General features: G+C 29.0%; 2 protein-coding genes across 3 annotated transcripts; one reads left to right on the top strand and one right to left on the bottom strand.

The window, feature by feature from the left end:
- The first annotated feature begins 6,802 nt into the window (after positions 1–6,802).
- LOC103579498 (DNA-binding protein inhibitor ID-3) lies at positions 6,803–8,861 on the top strand. The gene has a single exon (XM_008560913.3). The coding sequence runs from the start codon at positions 7,440–7,442 to the stop codon at positions 7,872–7,874; it is 435 nt and encodes a 144-aa protein (XP_008559135.1). The 5' UTR covers positions 6,803–7,439; the 3' UTR covers positions 7,875–8,861.
- Positions 8,862–10,604: 1,743 nt separating this feature from the next.
- On the bottom strand, positions 10,605–17,400 carry LOC103579499 (puromycin-sensitive aminopeptidase). Of its 2 annotated transcripts, none has more exons than XM_008560914.2 (4): positions 17,090–17,400; positions 16,759–17,003; positions 15,188–15,341; positions 10,605–13,191 (listed from the first exon to the last, which is right to left on the bottom strand). In XM_008560914.2, exons 1-4 carry the CDS (start codon positions 17,321–17,323, stop codon positions 11,110–11,112), a joined length of 2,715 nt encoding a protein of 904 aa, XP_008559136.1. In that variant the 5' UTR covers positions 17,324–17,400; the 3' UTR covers positions 10,605–11,109. The 2 variants fall into 2 exon arrangements, with proteins under 2 accessions (XP_008559136.1, XP_008559138.1); XM_008560916.2 differs by lacking the exon at positions 15,188–15,341 and adding an exon at positions 14,991–15,141.
- Between the last annotated feature and the right edge of the window lie 279 nt (positions 17,401–17,679).

Genomic DNA, 17,679 nt, shown 5'->3' with positions numbered 1-17,679 from the left:
AAGTCTAAAAAAAATTTCTCGCTCTAAAAAAATTTTCCTGCTCAATCCATAATCTAAAAAAAAATTTTCTTACAGTAAGAAATTTCTTTTTCACCCTAAAAAAATTTTCATTCTCAATTTTTAATAAAAAAAATTTTTTCTTCGGCCCAAAGAAAATTCTCCAAGAAATTTTTCCTCCCTAAAAAAATTTTCTTTTTCAATTCATACTAAAAAAAATTTCTCCAAACCAAAAAAAAATCTCTTCACACAAAATTTTTTCTCCAAAAAAAAATGATCCTTTTCTAAAATCTTTTTCTGTCATCATTCCCATAGATCCTGATGACATGCTGCATAAATAAAAACCCGTAATTTGGTCTATGACATCTGAGCTACATACTGACATATCTTACTCATCAAGACCCGAATCAGTAATTATTACTAAAAAAAAAAAAAAAAAAAAAAATGTAATAAAATGTAATGAAAAATCAAGGTGGCAATATTGGATGTTCTCGTTGTTAATACACTAGGTGCGCCCCTGACTCTCCTCTCTATTCACATGGTCTTTGGTATGGGTTGAGTGAGTGCAGGTGCGCGTCCGCCAGTCTGTCGCCAGACTCGTTTCCCCCTCGTTCCCGCAACATCACCATGAACACTGAACAGTCGCTTCTGGCCTGGCCTGCCCTGGTGCTGGTAAACTGCCATAGCTTGGCTTATTCACTTGGCTTTGCCTCTCATACTCATACTCATACTCAATCCAACTCCTGCAATACACATACAAGTAATAGCATAGTAAAGTAAACCAACATGAGCCAATAGCAATCAACATCAAGTAAACCAAAGTCCCACTGTACCCAACACAACTATACAGCAATCGCACCGTTGCTTATTTTATTTTATTTCATTTATATATATATATATTTATTTTCTCTCTCTATCACTGCAATACACTATACTAATTTAAAATCTCTCTTACTCTTAACTTTAATTCTTTACCACTTTGGTATTGTAATCTTTACTCTTACATCCAACTTGTCTTGTATACTCGTGGGTATATTACACCAGTGGTTGTTTTCTTCTCTCTTATGCCACGCCTCGTTTGCATTTAATACATAACGCCTTCTCTTTTTACCATGACTACAATTTTAACTTTTTCTATGTGAATGTTGTTTTTTTAAATTTTTTTTTTTATGTGAATTAATGTCAGATATTTAAAATACAAGGTCGGTGATATTGAATCACGAAAAAGTACTTGTACTGGGTATTGAGAAAACGGACACCTGTTTGCTGGTTTGATTGACCTGGTACGCGGCTAGAGTTTACCTAGACTATAGACTGCCACCTGCATAACCATCTTCATCGGCTTACACAGGTGTTGTCACTGTAGGCTTAATTAATTATTCAAACTAACGGAATTAAATAGTATTTGTATTTAAATAGCGGATGCTAGATTTATTGAAGTGATTTTATATTCAAATCATTTTTTTTTTATTTTTATTTTGTTGATTAGAAATTATTATTTTTCAGAGCAATTTGTAGTTTTTTTTAAATTGAAAGGATTTTTTTTAATTTTTGAGTAATAAAATATTTTTACGCGGGATAATTTTCAAATTTAAATTCAAACATTTTAATAAATGTTTGAATTAAAATTTGAAAATTTTATTTATGAATATGAATTGTAATTTTTTAAGGAGGCAGTAATTGAATTTCTGGTGTTAGATTTTTAATTACGTTTTACATATTTACAAAGGATGAAAATCTTACGGTAGTTCGTCCTGTACATTTTTCAGAAATAAAAAATTTGTGTATTGATAATGATACTGAAGGTAGCCAACGTCCAATAATTTTTGAATTTTTTTTTTTAAACGATAAATTATGAAAAAAAAAATATTTGAAAAAATTACACATATAGTTTATTAAATTTTCTACATGTGTATTTTTTTTTTTTATTTTTTTTTTGTAATTTACTTGTTGAAAAAAAAATCCGAAAATTGATGATTGTATGTTAGCTTTAGAATCATCTATTTATTTAAAATTTTGAATTTGTCTAACGTTTACTACATTCACACTCATCACGACAAAATATCACAGGCCTGTAAAATTTTTTCGCACCAAGAAATCCTTTTTTTTCTGTAGGTCCTTTACCTTAAAATTTATTATCTTTTTTAAATAATTAACTAAAAATTATTTTTTATTTTGCAACCGAGCAATCAGTAATTAAAAAAAAAAAAACCCAAGATTTACAATTTAGTTACAAAACTTATGAAATAAAATTTGTGGAGTAATAAAATATTTTTACATGGGTATTAAAATGTCAAAACATAAATAAAAAAAAAAATACATACATACATATATTATTAATTTATTTAAAGCCATAAGAAGAATGGGGGTCGCAAGGTCTATCCATATGTCGGTAAATAATCGCAGACTTGAATTAAAAATCTATGAATGAATCTGAAAAGTGTCAGTAAAATATTAACATGTGTAATAAAATTAACTATTAACTAAAAATTTTTTTTTATTTTTCAGCCGAGCAATTAGTATCTAAAAAAATTACCCAAGATTAACAATTTATTTACAAATCTTATGAAATAAAATTTCGGAGTAATAAAATATTTTTACACGGATATTAAAATGTCAAACTGTAAATTAAAAATAATATATATATATATATATATTTTAGGTCAATGGAAATGAGTAAAAAAAAAAGTGTTGCTACAAGAAACTATTTAAAAAACATATTACCAGTACAGTATACATATATTTATATATATTATTGTGATATACAACTGACAGACATAAAATCCGTACGGACAGGCTTCATTGGACACCTGCACGCCTCCATCGAATTGTATGTTCAAGACCGTGAGTTTTCCCAGTTATTCGAGACCGTGTTGGTTGGCTGGTATCTGAGCATAGCAAAGGCTGAAATTTAAGAGAAAACGCAAATAACTCTCGAGGAAAATAAAAATAAAATGAAATGAAAGACGAGCCCAAGTGTTTTTATTTGCAAAAGAACCGGAAAAAAAAAGATAGTACTACTTATTTTATCTTTATCTCTCAGGTCTCTTGGAGGATGTATGTCGTGGGATAAAAAGGAGCAGGAGAGATGAGAAAAGGTACAAGAGAGAGAGAAACGGGTGGGAGGGCCAGTTCAGTTCTGTGTCGGAGGCGCCGTGATTCAGCTTAACGCGCAGGTGTGCCACAGACTGGCCGGCGCCTCATTGGAATGCGTCCCTCCTTTCTTCTCGTACGGATCTTGGCCTCGTCGGCTTCGTTCTGCTCTTAAACTTCTGACCATCTTTCTCTCTTTACTTGTCTTCTTTACTTACCGTATTATATATATTTCATACTATACACAAATACACCCAACTCATATATATCAGAGTGAGATTGTGGAGGATCAGCATCAACCAATCGGAGCTCAAAGTATTTTTCAATGTAGAATTTACTTGTATTCCTATACCACACATACAAAGACACTTTCCTTCAGTATCCCGGCACTACGTCACGTCCTCGCGGCAATCAGTGCAGCTGGCCACCAACGCGTTCCCACGGGGCTGGAACAAGTAGAGGGGTCCTTGCTAACACGTTTGAGCGAGCCCAGTACTGACGATATAATTTCACTAAAAAAAAAAAAAAGAAATCATTACTTGAACCTTTTTTTTATTAAAATGCGCTCAGTTATTATTTTTATAAAAATAATAATAATTATTATTATTATTATTATTGATGTTATTATTGGAAGCGATGGATGAACATGAATAGAAATAGTAAAAATGAATATATGTTGGATATATGTACATGTGATAAATCGTAACATGATGTTCGAGTGTATGCCACAGTGAGCAAAATCACAATCGGGAGGGACGGCGAACAGCTCACACGTGCGGCTTGCACGTGCACTCTCTTCCTTCCTCCTAATCTAGCATTTGGTGTACGATCGTTACGTTGGATGCTACTAAATATATTTTACTGAACTAAATTATATTTATATATATATGTATATTATCATTTTGGTGGAAATTTGAAATTTAAAAAAAAATTTATGAGCTATGAGTTTTTTTCAGGAAAATAACGGTTCAAATTTTTATGATGGTCAAATTGAAGTTTGTATGGTTAATTTTAACTTTCTCTTTATAGAAATCACCTAAATATTTTAATTCAAAAGTTATCTGATGAGAAAGCCATGAAAATGGTTTTTTTAAATTTGAAAATTTGAAATTGCCGCCATTTTTGTAATTATTATTTTTTAATGATTAAAAGGAATTGATAAAAATAAAAAATGTTTCTCATTATGATTCATTACGTCAGTGACATTATGATGTCAGTGTCATATATTTTATATACATATATATAGTATATTATACATTTTTTATACTGTAAAATGTTCAACGGCTTGTATCTTGTGAACAATGGACTTTAGCGATATAAGTGTAAGGAACAATTTTGTAGAGGACAAAATTTCCTAAAAGATTGGTCCTATGCATATTTGTTGTAAGATGAGCCATTTCTTTGTTATCAACAAAAATATATGAAAAATGTGAAAAAATTGAGTTTTGGAGCCGATATAATGGATATGGATCGAGTTAGAGCAAAATCGTTTTAGAGACTTTTAAAAAGCAACAAATACTCTACGAACAAAAACTGGTTTCAAAACGACAGCTTAAAATCCGGCTGAGTTCTAGAAGTTTTAAAAAAAAGATTTGATTTATAGGCTTTTTAAATGGGAAAAGAAGTCCTTGGAATTAATATTAAAGGCTCAAACTTTGAAGAATTTTTTTTTGATGTGTACAACAACCTTTGGGTGTGTCAGCGAAAAAAGAAAACAGTCGATTTTTTTGTGTAAACAATTTTATTCCTTACAAATTATCTCTGATAAAGTTTTTTAAAAACTGATCAATTTTAAGAGCTTGACATTAAAATGAAAATAACTATAAAACAATGCGGAATTTTGAAAAAATTTATCAGAGATAATTTGTCAGGAATAAAATTGTCTACAAAAAAGGACCTGTGACATTTTGTGATAAGTCTGATAGTTTCGCTGGAAAAGTAAAAAGATCTCAAAATTTCTTACAAATTTGACTTCAAGCTCCAATAACTTTTTAACATGAATTTATCAAAAAATTATGAGACGTTTTTTGTAGTTTAATTCCCTACGAAATTATGTTCTGAGCCAAGTTATATATATAATCTATAATATACAAATATATATATATATATATGAATTTTTGAACTAACGGTATTTTTGAAAACTACTTGAGGTATTGAGTGAAAATAAAATATAAACCGTGGCATGGAGACAAATTCAATTGTAAAATTTCAAAATATATATGTATATATGTATGTAATAACTAAAAAACTAAATAAATATAATTTGTTGCGACATAAGAGTACAGATTTGTCGAGGATTGGAATGCAACAGGGGAAGCGCACAATTATAGTAGTTGGTGACGCTCGTTGTGTTATTGCGAGCGCAAGTGCGTGTAAGCCAGCTGTGCGTAGCTCTAGATAGCGACTCTCTTGTTTCTTGTTTAAAAAGAAAAAAAAAAAAAAAAAAAAAAAAAATTAACACGTGAGCATTGAGACTCAATATAATATATTATGTAGATTAACGGAAATAACTTGAGACAAACGGTTGATTGATGGTTTTAGATGACAATTACTATTAATATGATAACATTATTGCCTAACAGTGTAATAATGTATAATAATAATAATTACCATTTTAAATTATCAATTAAAACTCATGTTTTTAAAAGGAGCTGTCACTTTTTTACCCGTTCTTTCAAGTGGACGAACAATTCTGTCCTTGTTGGACTTGCGCAGTAAATGGAACCATTGTTTGAATTTTTTTTTTTTTAACAGAAATTTTCAAAAAATACTGACACTGAAATTAGCGGTGTGATAATTTTTGAATTTTTTAAAAACTAACAAATTATAAAAAAAAAAATATTTTGAACAATTGCACTTATAGTTTTTTAAATTTTCTACAAGTGCATATTTTTAGTTTTTTTTTTTTTTGTAATTTAACTGTTGAAAAAAAATTCAAAAATTGTAAATTGTCTGCTGACTTCAGAATAATTTGAAATTATTCGTCTAATAACTTTTGGATTTTTTTAAAACTACCAAATTACAAAAAAAAAATATTTTAAAAAAATGCACTTATAGTTTTTTAAATTTTCTACAAGTGCATATTTTTAGTTTTTTTTTTTTTTTGTAATTTAACTGTTAAAAAAAAATTCAAAAATTGTAAATTGTCTGCTGACTTCAGAATAATTTGAAATTATTAGTCTAATAACTTTTGGATTTTTTTAAAACTACCAAATTACAAAAAAAAAAATATTTTTAAAAAATGCACTTATAGTTTTTTAAATTTTCTACAAGTGCATATTTTTAGATTTTTTTTTTTTTCAAATTCATTAATCGAAAAAAAAGAAACAAAAAAAGTTAAATTGTCTGCTGACTTCAAAATCATAAAAAAACCTAAAATAATATTTAATTTACTGTTTAAAATTTAAAAAAAAAAATATATAAATTTATCTTCAGTAAATAGAGTTGATAATTTTTGTATCTCAATTCTCAGAATATTAAACAATTTTGTTCATTGATAAAACGAATAAACTTTTCGTGATCGGAGTATCAATAAATAAATTTATTTAACCAGTGATATCTTATCACCCACGAGAAAAAAAAAACATGACAGTAAAATGAAGTTAACTATATTATTTATCTTCTACATATATATTTATATATATTTAAGTAATGAATAAATCCATCTTACGTTTATACTCATCGGCATCGTTGTCTTTTGTTTAGTGTGCGATTGCGCCTGGTACTGGTAATGTAACTCTCGAAGAAGGGGAAAAATCGCTTCCCGGTGAGTAGAAGAGGGGGAACTGATATAAAACCCGACAGGTGAGGGGCGGAGGCCAGTTAACTTGGATCCAATGTGTCGACTCTTTGTCCGCAGAATTTAAATTTAAAATTAAAAAAAATATTTTTTTTTAATTTAACGAAATTGTTTATTTTTCTCATACAAAATCTAAACAATTTAAAAAAAGAAATAAAAGTTCCTGGATTCAAAATTCAAAAAGTGATCAAACAATTACCGATAAGTGAAGTGCGTTAATTAACTAATTAATTAATTGATAAATTAATTAATTATCAGTTATCATAATTACTAAGACTGAATGACTTTTTGATTGGTAATTAAAAAAAAAATTAAACATATATATGTATATGTATGTATATATATTTAAATAAAAGATCAATATAACCGGCAGTGTACGTACGTGCGCCATACGAACGTCATTGTGACTGTGGTGCGCGCATTTATCAGTTTGGCATTAAAACAATTGCGATTACCGCTGGCGGAAGTGAAAAAAATTTAAAAAACAGTTAAATATTTTTTAAAAGTATAATTTTATTTCGCTGTGGAAAAATATTTGAATTAAATTACAATGAAGGCAATGGTCGTTAGCCCGATTGGCGGACGCGTACCACCAACACGTGGAATAATTAACAGTAATTTGGGAATAAATGGAACAAGACGTGATTTAGAAGCTGAAGAAGTTGCAGCCTATCTCACTAAATTGAGGTCTTTGGTTCCCGACATGCCACGTAAGAGAAAACTTTCGAAACTCGAAGTTATCCAGAGGGTCATCGAGTATATCTGTGACTTACAGACAACTCTTGAAGAAACAAATATCCATAATTCTGACAGTGGCAATAATAATAATAATAATAATAATAATATAAGGATGTCAACAACAACAACAACAACATCGTCATCAGCAAATAGTCAAATTAATAAATCGACAATTAGACAACCACTGCAGCCACTTTTAAATTCAGCCACTTCAAGTGTTTCGGCAATAGCTGCGATTGAACGGTGACCAATTTAATTACATAAATTTATATTTCATCATCATTTAAAGTTTACAAAAAATTATTATTTTAAATAAAAACTACATGTGTTTTAATGAACAAGTCGATTATTTAAATATTCAAATGGCACCAAGTGAAAATATTCAAATATTTGTCCGCTGTCAGCAATGTGATATTTGAATTTGAATTTTCAAATTTTAAATTTGAATTTTTCATTGCGCGCCATTTTTTTAATTTTAATTTTATGTTGTCTTAATACATAAATTTTATAAATTTATAATTTTTGTATCGGCGTTTTAGTTGGATGTCTTCCTATATTATTATTATTATATTATAATTTATATATTAATTTTAAAATAAATGTATCGAGCCACAGCCAATTTATAATCAGGATAAACTTAAAAAAAAAATTGTAAATAATGTATATAAATTTATTGCATTCCTCATACGACCTCGTCGCAATTAATTAAAGTATTCCAGTACTATATATATATATAAATATATATGTTAGTGTATGCATTTTTCAGGCACATCAATTGTTTTTATTCAATTATTTTTTTTTTGTTACAAATAATTTAAATAAAAACTATAATAATTTTTTTTATTGGCTTGGTTTAAGATTATTATTATTATTATTATTTTATTATTAAATTGTATTGTAGATATTATTTTAAATGGAGTAATTATAATTGATGTTATTACAATAAATATATATTAATTATTATTGTTATTGTTTTCGCAATATTATTTTATAATTAAAAGCAGCGATTAGTCGTAGATATTTTATGTATATTTACAAAGACTGAAAAAAAATAATAAAAATAAAAAAAAAAATAAATAAAAATAAAAAAAAAAATTATAATATAAGAATGCTGTAAATACACAACAGCGACGAGTGAGTAGGAAAGCTTATAAAAAGTATAATAAATATAAATCGCATGGTGCGACAATAAAATAAATATTCGAATATAAATAAAAATAAATTATGTATTTAATTAGTTTTCTTTAATTACCTATCCCTTTATTTTTTAAGTTTTTTTGGATTTAAGGGTCGGGTGAGTTGAGTGCTCGAGTTTGCGCAAAAACGATTTGTGTTTCTGCTGAGTTTCAATCAATATCTACTTGGGTTTAGTAATGGTCTTATTTTTTTTTTAGAAATATATATTTTAATATTTGAATATTAATAATTGTAGAAAAATTAAAGACACTCTATTCAAATTGGTAGAAAATTTATTATTAATTTATTAAAATTTATTAATATTTCGACAGTTTCATGTGTCAGCATCTGCTGATTTTTGTATTATTTAGTAATTAATTTTAAAAAATATATACTAGGGTTTAGATAATTAGTGTTTTTATTGTGATTGTAAAACAAAAAGTTCAATAGTAATATTGAATTGTTATCTAAGAAGGACAGAGACAAATTTAAGGAAAAACGGGGTCTAAGATATAAAAAAAAAAAAAAGAGGATATTTTTATGATTTTTTTTTTCAGAAAAATTTCTTTATTAAAATTTTAAAAATTTGTGACATTAAACATCATTTCAAGAATATTTTGATAAATTTTCATAAAAAAATATTTAAAAATAAGCCAGCAGTAGTGGGGAGAGACGAGTCACTAAAAAAGTCATCATGCCGTAGGCAGGATAACTCATGACTGCATCATGTGAAATCAAAAAACCAAAGAGATTTCTTTAGTACATAAGTATATCTTGAATTTGAACGAAGGATTTTTTTTCAATAACTACTTATTTTTTAATCAAACAAAAAAAAGAATTTTTGGCAAAACTCAGAGTTTTTTTATTGTACACGAGAAAAAAAATAGTAGTGGTTACTCTCTGGGATAGTACTGAGTACTTTCTGTAAAAAAAAAATTTTAGACAGTACTGTATGCTATCTAAACTGTATCTACTATTATCTAGACTATACCCACTACTGTCCGGGATAGTACTCAGTATTATCCAGAGAGTAGCCACTACAATTTTTTTTTTCCGTGTACCTTTACCAAAAATTCAAAAATGAATATTTTGTTTATTTTTTCGTTCAAATCCATCAAACTTATGTACTAAAGAAATCTTTTTGGTTTTTTGATTTCAGATGAGGCAGTCATGAGTTATCTTGCTTACGGCATAGAGACTTTTTTTTTTCAAGTGTCTCGTCTCTCCCCACTATCACTGGCTTATTTTTAAATATTTTTTGATGAAAATTTAGCAGAACATTCTTGGAATGACGCTTAATAAGATCACAAATTTTGAGAATTTTTATAAAGAAGGTAATCTGAAAAAAAAATCACAAAAATAATCTCAGATCCCTTTCCATCCTTAAGTGAAGTATTAAATATCCAAAAATGAATCAGTAACCATCAATACTACTTTTTCCTTATGTTAAATTTAAAAAAAATTTTGTTTTTCGATTTGAAAAATGTAAGTAGAATTTCTATAATTACCAATTTAATATTGATTTAATTTTTTTTTTTTATAATTACATTAAAAACATTAATTATGTAAAACCTAGTATACATTTTTTAAAAATTACTCGGTAAGTACTATAGATATCTGAAGATACTGGTCCATGTAATTGGCGAAATATTAGCAATAAATAAATTTTTTATCAATTTGAATCAGGCGTTTTTATTCATTCTCAAATCATAAGTACTAGTCGAAATAAACATAAATGTTTCAACAAACAATAAAATAATAATAATAATAGTAGATGGTTGTATATAAAACAATACTGAATTAAATTAAGTAAATGTTTTATAAAAATTAATTATTACACAAGAATTTACAATCCTTTTTTTTTATGTAAAAAATTTCATGTAAAAATTTCAAAACTGACTGTATTTTAGTTATTATAAGTGCAAGTAAATTTAATGTTACGCAATTATACTCATTTGAAAAAAAAAAGTTTAGATTTTTATGAATTTTTTTTTGAGTCCAATCGTTGATGTTTCTACAAAATAATAAATTATAGGAGCGCATCGAATATTTCGAAACTTCAATAATTCGAAAAATTCGCGCACCCCAAAAAAATTATTAATATCTTTAATTACAATTAATATTTAAATTAAAATTTAAAAAAATTATAAATTAATAATTAAAGTTATCATAAATTACTGATATAATACTTGTACATTGAATTTATTAACAAAAGATATTAATAAATATTTGAAACAACAACCTTTGAGCTCATGTATATTCAATTAATTAAATAATTAAAAAAAAAAAAAATGTTTTTCTTATTTTTAATACGAATTATTTTTGAAAAACGATTCAATAGAAGCTTGATCTCGAGCCAGCCAAGCTGCATTAAGTCTAATATTTTCCATGCTCTGTTGCACCGTTCTCTCAGAACCAGGTGTAGGATTTTTCTTGAAGAATTCCTCAATTTCCATGGCACGTTCTTCGGTAACAAAATTTTCAGTGGTATGTTTAACGAGTCTCGACAACAAAAACCCACCGTCGTAGCGATTCATCAGCGGCTTCCAATTATTTTTGAAAAACTCCCAGGCTAAATCGCGTCCTTTTGAGTTCATAGCAACAGACATTATAGCAAATACAGTATCCTGAGCACGTACTTTGTCACTCATTGAAAAATCTAGGACTTTTGACAGAAGATTTTCATCCTGAATTGTTCCCAATGCCCTTAGTATTCTGTCCTTCTCTTCATGCAAATCAGCTTCGTCGTACAACTTGAGCATTGTCTCGTAAGTATTGACGTCACCAACAGAAAGCACCGCGCGGTAAACAGGAGTCCTCAGATCAGCAGCCAGGATTGACTTTTTCGTGACATGGAGATCGAATCGTCTCTTGGCTTCTTCGATAATGTCCGTGTCTTTCAGCACAGCCATTCTGCCCAAGACCAGTGACCTCAGCAAATTGTCCAGGTGACTTTCATTTTCTTTCGGCTCCCATCCTAATTTCTTGGTGATGTCCTTCAATAATGACCGACCGTAAGCTTTGAAATTATCATAAATATCAAGATGTCCCAATAAAATTCCTATTTTTCCTAAACTACTGACGATGCTGCACCACACAGTATAATTGTCTTCATACTGGAAAGCTTGCATACATTTAAGTACATCAACAGTTGATGTATGACCGGCCTGGACCATTGCAAAGAGATCATCAAAAAGTCCAAGTCGATCTAGTGGCGGTAAAGTGCGGTCTTTAATTGCCGGCATAAGTAAAGAGAGCGCTTGCGAATCATAACGCGTGCGGTAAAATCCAATGGTACCGGGATTTATTTTAACCCATGAACCTTCTGGTACATCTTTTATTATTATTTCTTTATTTTTTTCACTCATTACTGTCGTAAGCGCAACATCATTTGGTGACTTTGATGTACTGACACTCAATGGTATCATCCATAGATAATCTTCTTTATCAACGGAACCATCAGCGAGGAATTTTTCCTGAGATAGAACCAGTACTCTGTCGTTGCCTTGCTGACGTTGCTCAACTTTTATGACAGGAAATCCTTGTTGCTTTGTCCAGGTCGACATGACATCACCGACTGGTTTGTTGCTCATTTCTTCCAAGGCTGCCCAGAGATCTTCCGTCTCTGCATTCGCGTAACTGTGACGTTTGAGGTATAGATTCATACCCTTGCGGAAATCTTCGTCGCCGATGTAGGAGTGCAGCATGCGAATGACACTAGCGCCTTTGTTGTAAGAAATGTCGTCGAAGATTTCGTCTATTTCTGTGGGGTGACCCACGGGTACTTCGATCGGGTGACTGTTTTTGAGACCATCAAGCTCTAGGGCTTTGATGTGGGTGTCGGTGACGAACTGAGTCCAGATGTCGTACTCGGGGAACAAGTGAGCGACGCAAAGAAATTCGACGAATGAGGCGTAGCCTTCGTTGAGCCACAAGTGGGTCCACCATTCCATGGTTACCAGGTTGCCGAACCATTGATGAGCCAACTCGTGTCCTACCACCAGAGCGATCCACTGCTTTGAGGCTGCTGATGTGTTCTGTGGGTCGACTAGCAGACAAGTCTCTCTGTAAGTAACTAGGCCCCAATTTTCCATGGCTCCCGCGGAAAAATCAGCGATGGCGATGAGGTCCATTTTTGGTAGTGGGTAAGATATTCCAAAGTATTTGTTGTAGTATGGCAGTACTTTAGTCGCTACTTCTAAGGCAAATCGTCCTTGTTCTTGTTTGGATTTCGGAGTGTAAACTCTCACTACCGTTCCGTCCACGGTTTTGTCTTCCAAGTAATCAAACTCCCCGATGACTACTGCTACTAGGTACGTTGACATCACTGGGGTTTTTTGGAATTTTAAAATTTCTAATTCGCCCTTCTTCTCGACTTTTTCTACTGGCTATAACAATTTTTTTAAAACGTTTATTTTATTATTGATTATCCTACAGTTGAACTCCATTGACTCGGAGTTGGTCCGAGGTGTGGAAATTTTTTGGAATTTCCGAGTTAAGGGATGCCCTCTCCCTTAAAAAGTAAATGCGTGCGCTCTTACATTGACATGTATGATGCACTAGACTGATTAAAGGGAAAAGGGGTCTGTAATACAAAAAAAGAGGATATTTTTGTGATTTTTTTTTCAGAGTACGTTCTTTATTAAAATTCTCAAAATTTGTGACATTAGTAAGCATCATTCCAAGAATGTTCTGCTAAATTTTCATAAAAAAATATTTAAAAATAAGCCAGTGGTAGTGGGGAGAGACGAGTCACCTAAAAAAAATTCTCCATATTGGGCAGGATAACTCATGACTGCATCTGAAATCAAAAAATCAAAAAGATTTCTTTAAGACATAAGCTTGCCTTAGATTTGAACGAAGGAATTTTTAGCAAAAACCAGAGTTTTTTTATTGTACCTTTATCAAAAATTCAAAAATGAATATTTTGTTTATTCCTTCATTCAAATCCATCAAACTTATGTACTAAAGAAATTTTTTTGGTTTTTTTATTTCAGATGCAGTCATGAGTTATCCTGCCTACGGCATGATGACTTTTTTAGTAACTCGTTTCTCCCCACTACCACTGGCTTATTTTTAAATATTTTTTTATGAAAATTTAGCAGAACATTCTTGGAATGATGCTTAACAATGTCACAAATTTTGAGAATTTTAACAAAGAACGTACTCTGAAAAAAAAAATCACAAAAATATCCTCTTTTTTCTGTATTTCAGACCAGCTTCCTCCCTTAAATAATAGGGAAAAATTTTTTTTAATCTTGGAATTTTATAACTTATCAACGAACAAATATACAAAAAAATCAATACACATTTTTGTAGAAAATTTGATGCTCTACAAAAAAAGTCTCTTATAATTTTTTGATAAATTCAATATTTCAAAAGTTATTTGAATTCAAAGTTGAATTTATAAAACTTTTACTATTTTTCAACTTTTCTGGTGAAACTGTCAGAATTATTACAAAATGTCATAGGACCTTTTTTGTAAGTCGTTTCATTTCCAACAAATTATCCATTGTAAGTTTTTAAAAATTCCTGAATGCTCTTTAGTTATTTGCATTAGAATTAAAGTCAGCCATAATACGTCTTTTGAAACCAACTGATTTTTTAATGCGAATAACTGAAAAGTATTCAAGAATTTTAAAAAGTTTGTAGAAGGTAATTCGTTGGAAATAAAAAGGTCTACAAAAAAGTTCCTGTGAAATTTTGTAATATTTTTGAGTTTTACTAGAAAAGTGGAAAAATAGTAAAAATTTTATAAATTCAACTTTGACCTCAAATAACTTTTGAAATATTGAATTTATCAAAAAATGATAAGAGACTTTTTTTGTAGAGCATTAAATTCTGTACAAAAAATGTCATTTGATCTTTTTTGTAATCTTGTTCGTTGATGAGTTAGAAAATTCCAAAATTAAAAAAAATTTTCCTATGTTATTTAAATGGGAAATAGAAAATTGCAATCAGGAAGTACTTGATGTTGATATTAAAAGCTGTAATTTTAACAGGCGAATTTTCTTACCCTGCTGAAACTTTTGGAAGTGTGTCCTTGACATATACAAATTTATAGCATGGGTTGGGAAAGGGGAGTAAAGATTGAAGGAAAGTTTCGCGATATTGGAATCCGAGTTAATGGAGTTCGACTGTAATTATTAAATAGTAATTTAAATCCAGACTACGGAACGTTGTTTACCATGTTCGAAAGGGCCGTGTAACCAGCTGGTATTTGAAGTGTAATACCGAACGTGGATTTAACTGACGGCTCATCCCAGCAGGGAAAGCAACGTCTCGCATCTGTCGCTTCGAATTGCGTCACCGCTGCATATTTAACGCTCCCGTCAGCTCTGTAATTTACAATTAGTTTTTTCTGTTATTAATTAAATATCTTACCATGTTAGATAATGCGACTAGTCTTTTAGATAATGGAACAACTATTTTCAAGCTAAATGTTGCTTTTATTTTTGGCTCATCCCAACAAGGAAATACTCTACGTGCTGAAGTCGGACATAGATAAGTCACGGCAGCTGATTCATTACTTTTCCCGCTAGAATTAAGACTCAATAAAATGATAATAATAGTCTAGTTTTTGTTTTTATCTTTTTCAAATATTTTATTGAATCTTATACTTAATTTTCCTTATTTTTAAAATTTACTTCAAGTAAATGAATTTAATTTTATTCAAGAAATTTTTATTTGAATTTACGAAATATTTTTCTTACTATCGCAGTTGTGGAAATATTTTGAAAAAAATATTTAAGTTTATCAGGAGAATGATAATACTTGGGGTATTAATGAATTTTTAATAAATATCCAGGATAATGGATAATCAAAAAAGTTGATAGTGAATTTAAAAATTTGAGACAAATATGAATTTGTTGATAGTTTTTCTAACTTTAAAAAAATTTTCAGTCTGGATTTTGTTCGTGAAAAGTAAAAAAAAAAAACATTTTTGGTGTCAGCCTTTTTTTTTCTTAAATTATAATTTTTTTTAAGTCAGTGAAGTTTTCAAGTTAAATTATTTTCCTTAAAAAATTCTGAAAAGTACTCAGTTAAAAATTTTTTTTATTTTTGAATGTTTTCAAATTTTTAAAAACGATGAAATTTTTAAGTTTATGGTTATGGATTTTTTTGTAAAATTTTTTAAACAAATCTATTTAACACAGGATCTCTAAATGATTCAATAAAAAATTGAATTAAAAATATACTTAATAAATTTACTAGTAAACGGAGTCGCGTAGGAACTACAAGTTACTAATTATTATTATTATTTTTAAATATAATAAATAAGTCTGACATACTTTTTCTTGAGACAAAAGTTGAGTTAAACTTCACTGTAATTTAAATTAAACTATTAATCATAAAAATAATAATAATCAAATGAGTAGGAATGTAACTGACAAGTGGGAATTCTTTAATTTATGAATAAATAAATAAAATGTAAATTTAAAACAAAAATAAAAAAATGCGTATGTAAATCAATGAAAAATTAGTGTGCGCATTTTTAAAAATTTTACTTTAGTTTATTTATTTAAAATTTATGAATTGTTTTATGTCTGCCGCATTCAAACTCATAATGAGCGCGACTGATTATTTGCTAAAATAAACTAAAAAAAAAATATTACTTGGGTACACGGAAACTCTAAAAATTACTATTTGAAATTATAACTCAACCCGGGAGTAAATATGAGGAACTTTAGTATTCAAATAGTAAATTTTATAATACGCGTCGTCTATTTTCTAAGTATCAGTACTAATTTTTAAATTTCAAATAGTAGCTTTTCTTGCATAAACAATAAATTTTCCTACTTATCCTGTAATTATTCACGTTTTAATCATAAATTAAAAAATGACTATTTAGAATGACAGTATTTACTGATCACTTTATTATTATATTACTTGTCATTCTAAATTTTTTCCGTGTCGTGCACTGATTGCTTATCAAGATTATTATTCTATCTCACCCATGATATTTGCTGCGATACAATCCCTTCATTTTATCATTTATCTGGCCGACAAAATCAAAATTCAAACAACCAGTTTTTCCAACCGGAAGTTTTTCAGGGAAAGTTAAAACAGCAGTTTCATCTTCTGGCAGCAGATCTATTTTTGCCGCTTTGAGACTCGTTCCTTTGTCATTTTTGAACGTAACGCTGCTTATATCGATATCCAATGAGTTCAATACTATTTTATCAGTTGCTTCTTTCACCTGCAATTATTTAAATTTAAATATAAAACCAGTAATTAAATATTTGAGGACTTCGACATAAAACAATAATGATGATAATTACTTACCTCTATTTCGACAGATTGACATCCTTTGAAAGTAAACTTATCAATATCTGGAACTAGGGTTATTTCGTAATGACGAGGACGAATATTTTCAGGTAAACGATAAAACGGTTTTTTTTCTACTGTAGCCATTGTTTTTTTGAATATCGCTGATGTTAATTCGCTTAAGTATTTTTTATTATTATTATTAAATATAATATGATTATTAAATGTATAACAAATGAATCTATATATCATTTAGGTTTCACTACCTGTACAATAATGACCAATGACAATAATCTACGTATATTTTATATTTATGCCAACTCAGCCTCCTTCTCCAGAAATATTAAAAAATTAGATTTTAAAACTGGAGACCTCTTGTACATATATTTTGTTATATTTACTACTAATTATCTACTGATGATAATTTACTAATTTATTTTTCATGGTGTCTGGAATTACAAGTGTAAATATAGAGGATGTGAGGGAATTTATAAGTTTTTAATAAATTAATTAAGTAATTAATCGAATTAGTGAAATTTAAAAAAGTGCGCGCGTTTTTTCGATGATCTAAATATGGATTTTCAAATTTTTATTTTTTTAACTTTTTA

The sequence above is a fragment of the Microplitis demolitor genome, chromosome 5 (assembly GCF_026212275.2).
Source record: "Microplitis demolitor isolate Queensland-Clemson2020A chromosome 5, iyMicDemo2.1a, whole genome shotgun sequence".
In the NCBI taxonomy this organism is placed as follows: domain Eukaryota; kingdom Metazoa; phylum Arthropoda; class Insecta; order Hymenoptera; family Braconidae; genus Microplitis; species Microplitis demolitor.
This window is presented reverse-complemented; position numbering and strand designations above follow the sequence as displayed.

Bases quoted from the DNA above. Each gene is read 5' to 3' on its own strand.
- LOC103579498 (XM_008560913.3), top strand. From the start codon at position 7,440: ATGAAGGCAATGGTCGTTAGCCCGATTGGCGGACGCGTACCACCAACA.
- LOC103579499 (XM_008560914.2), bottom strand. From the start codon at position 17,323: ATGATATATAGATTCATTTGTTATACATTTAATAATCATATTATATTT. The intron at 17,004-17,089 runs GTAAGTAATTAT...AAATAATTGCAG, and splicing joins GTCAATCTGTCGAAATAGAG to GTGAAAGAAGCAACTGATAA. The intron at 15,342-16,758 runs GTGAGATAGAAT...TCTTAATTCTAG, and splicing joins TATCGCAGCAAATATCATGG to CGGGAAAAGTAATGAATCAG.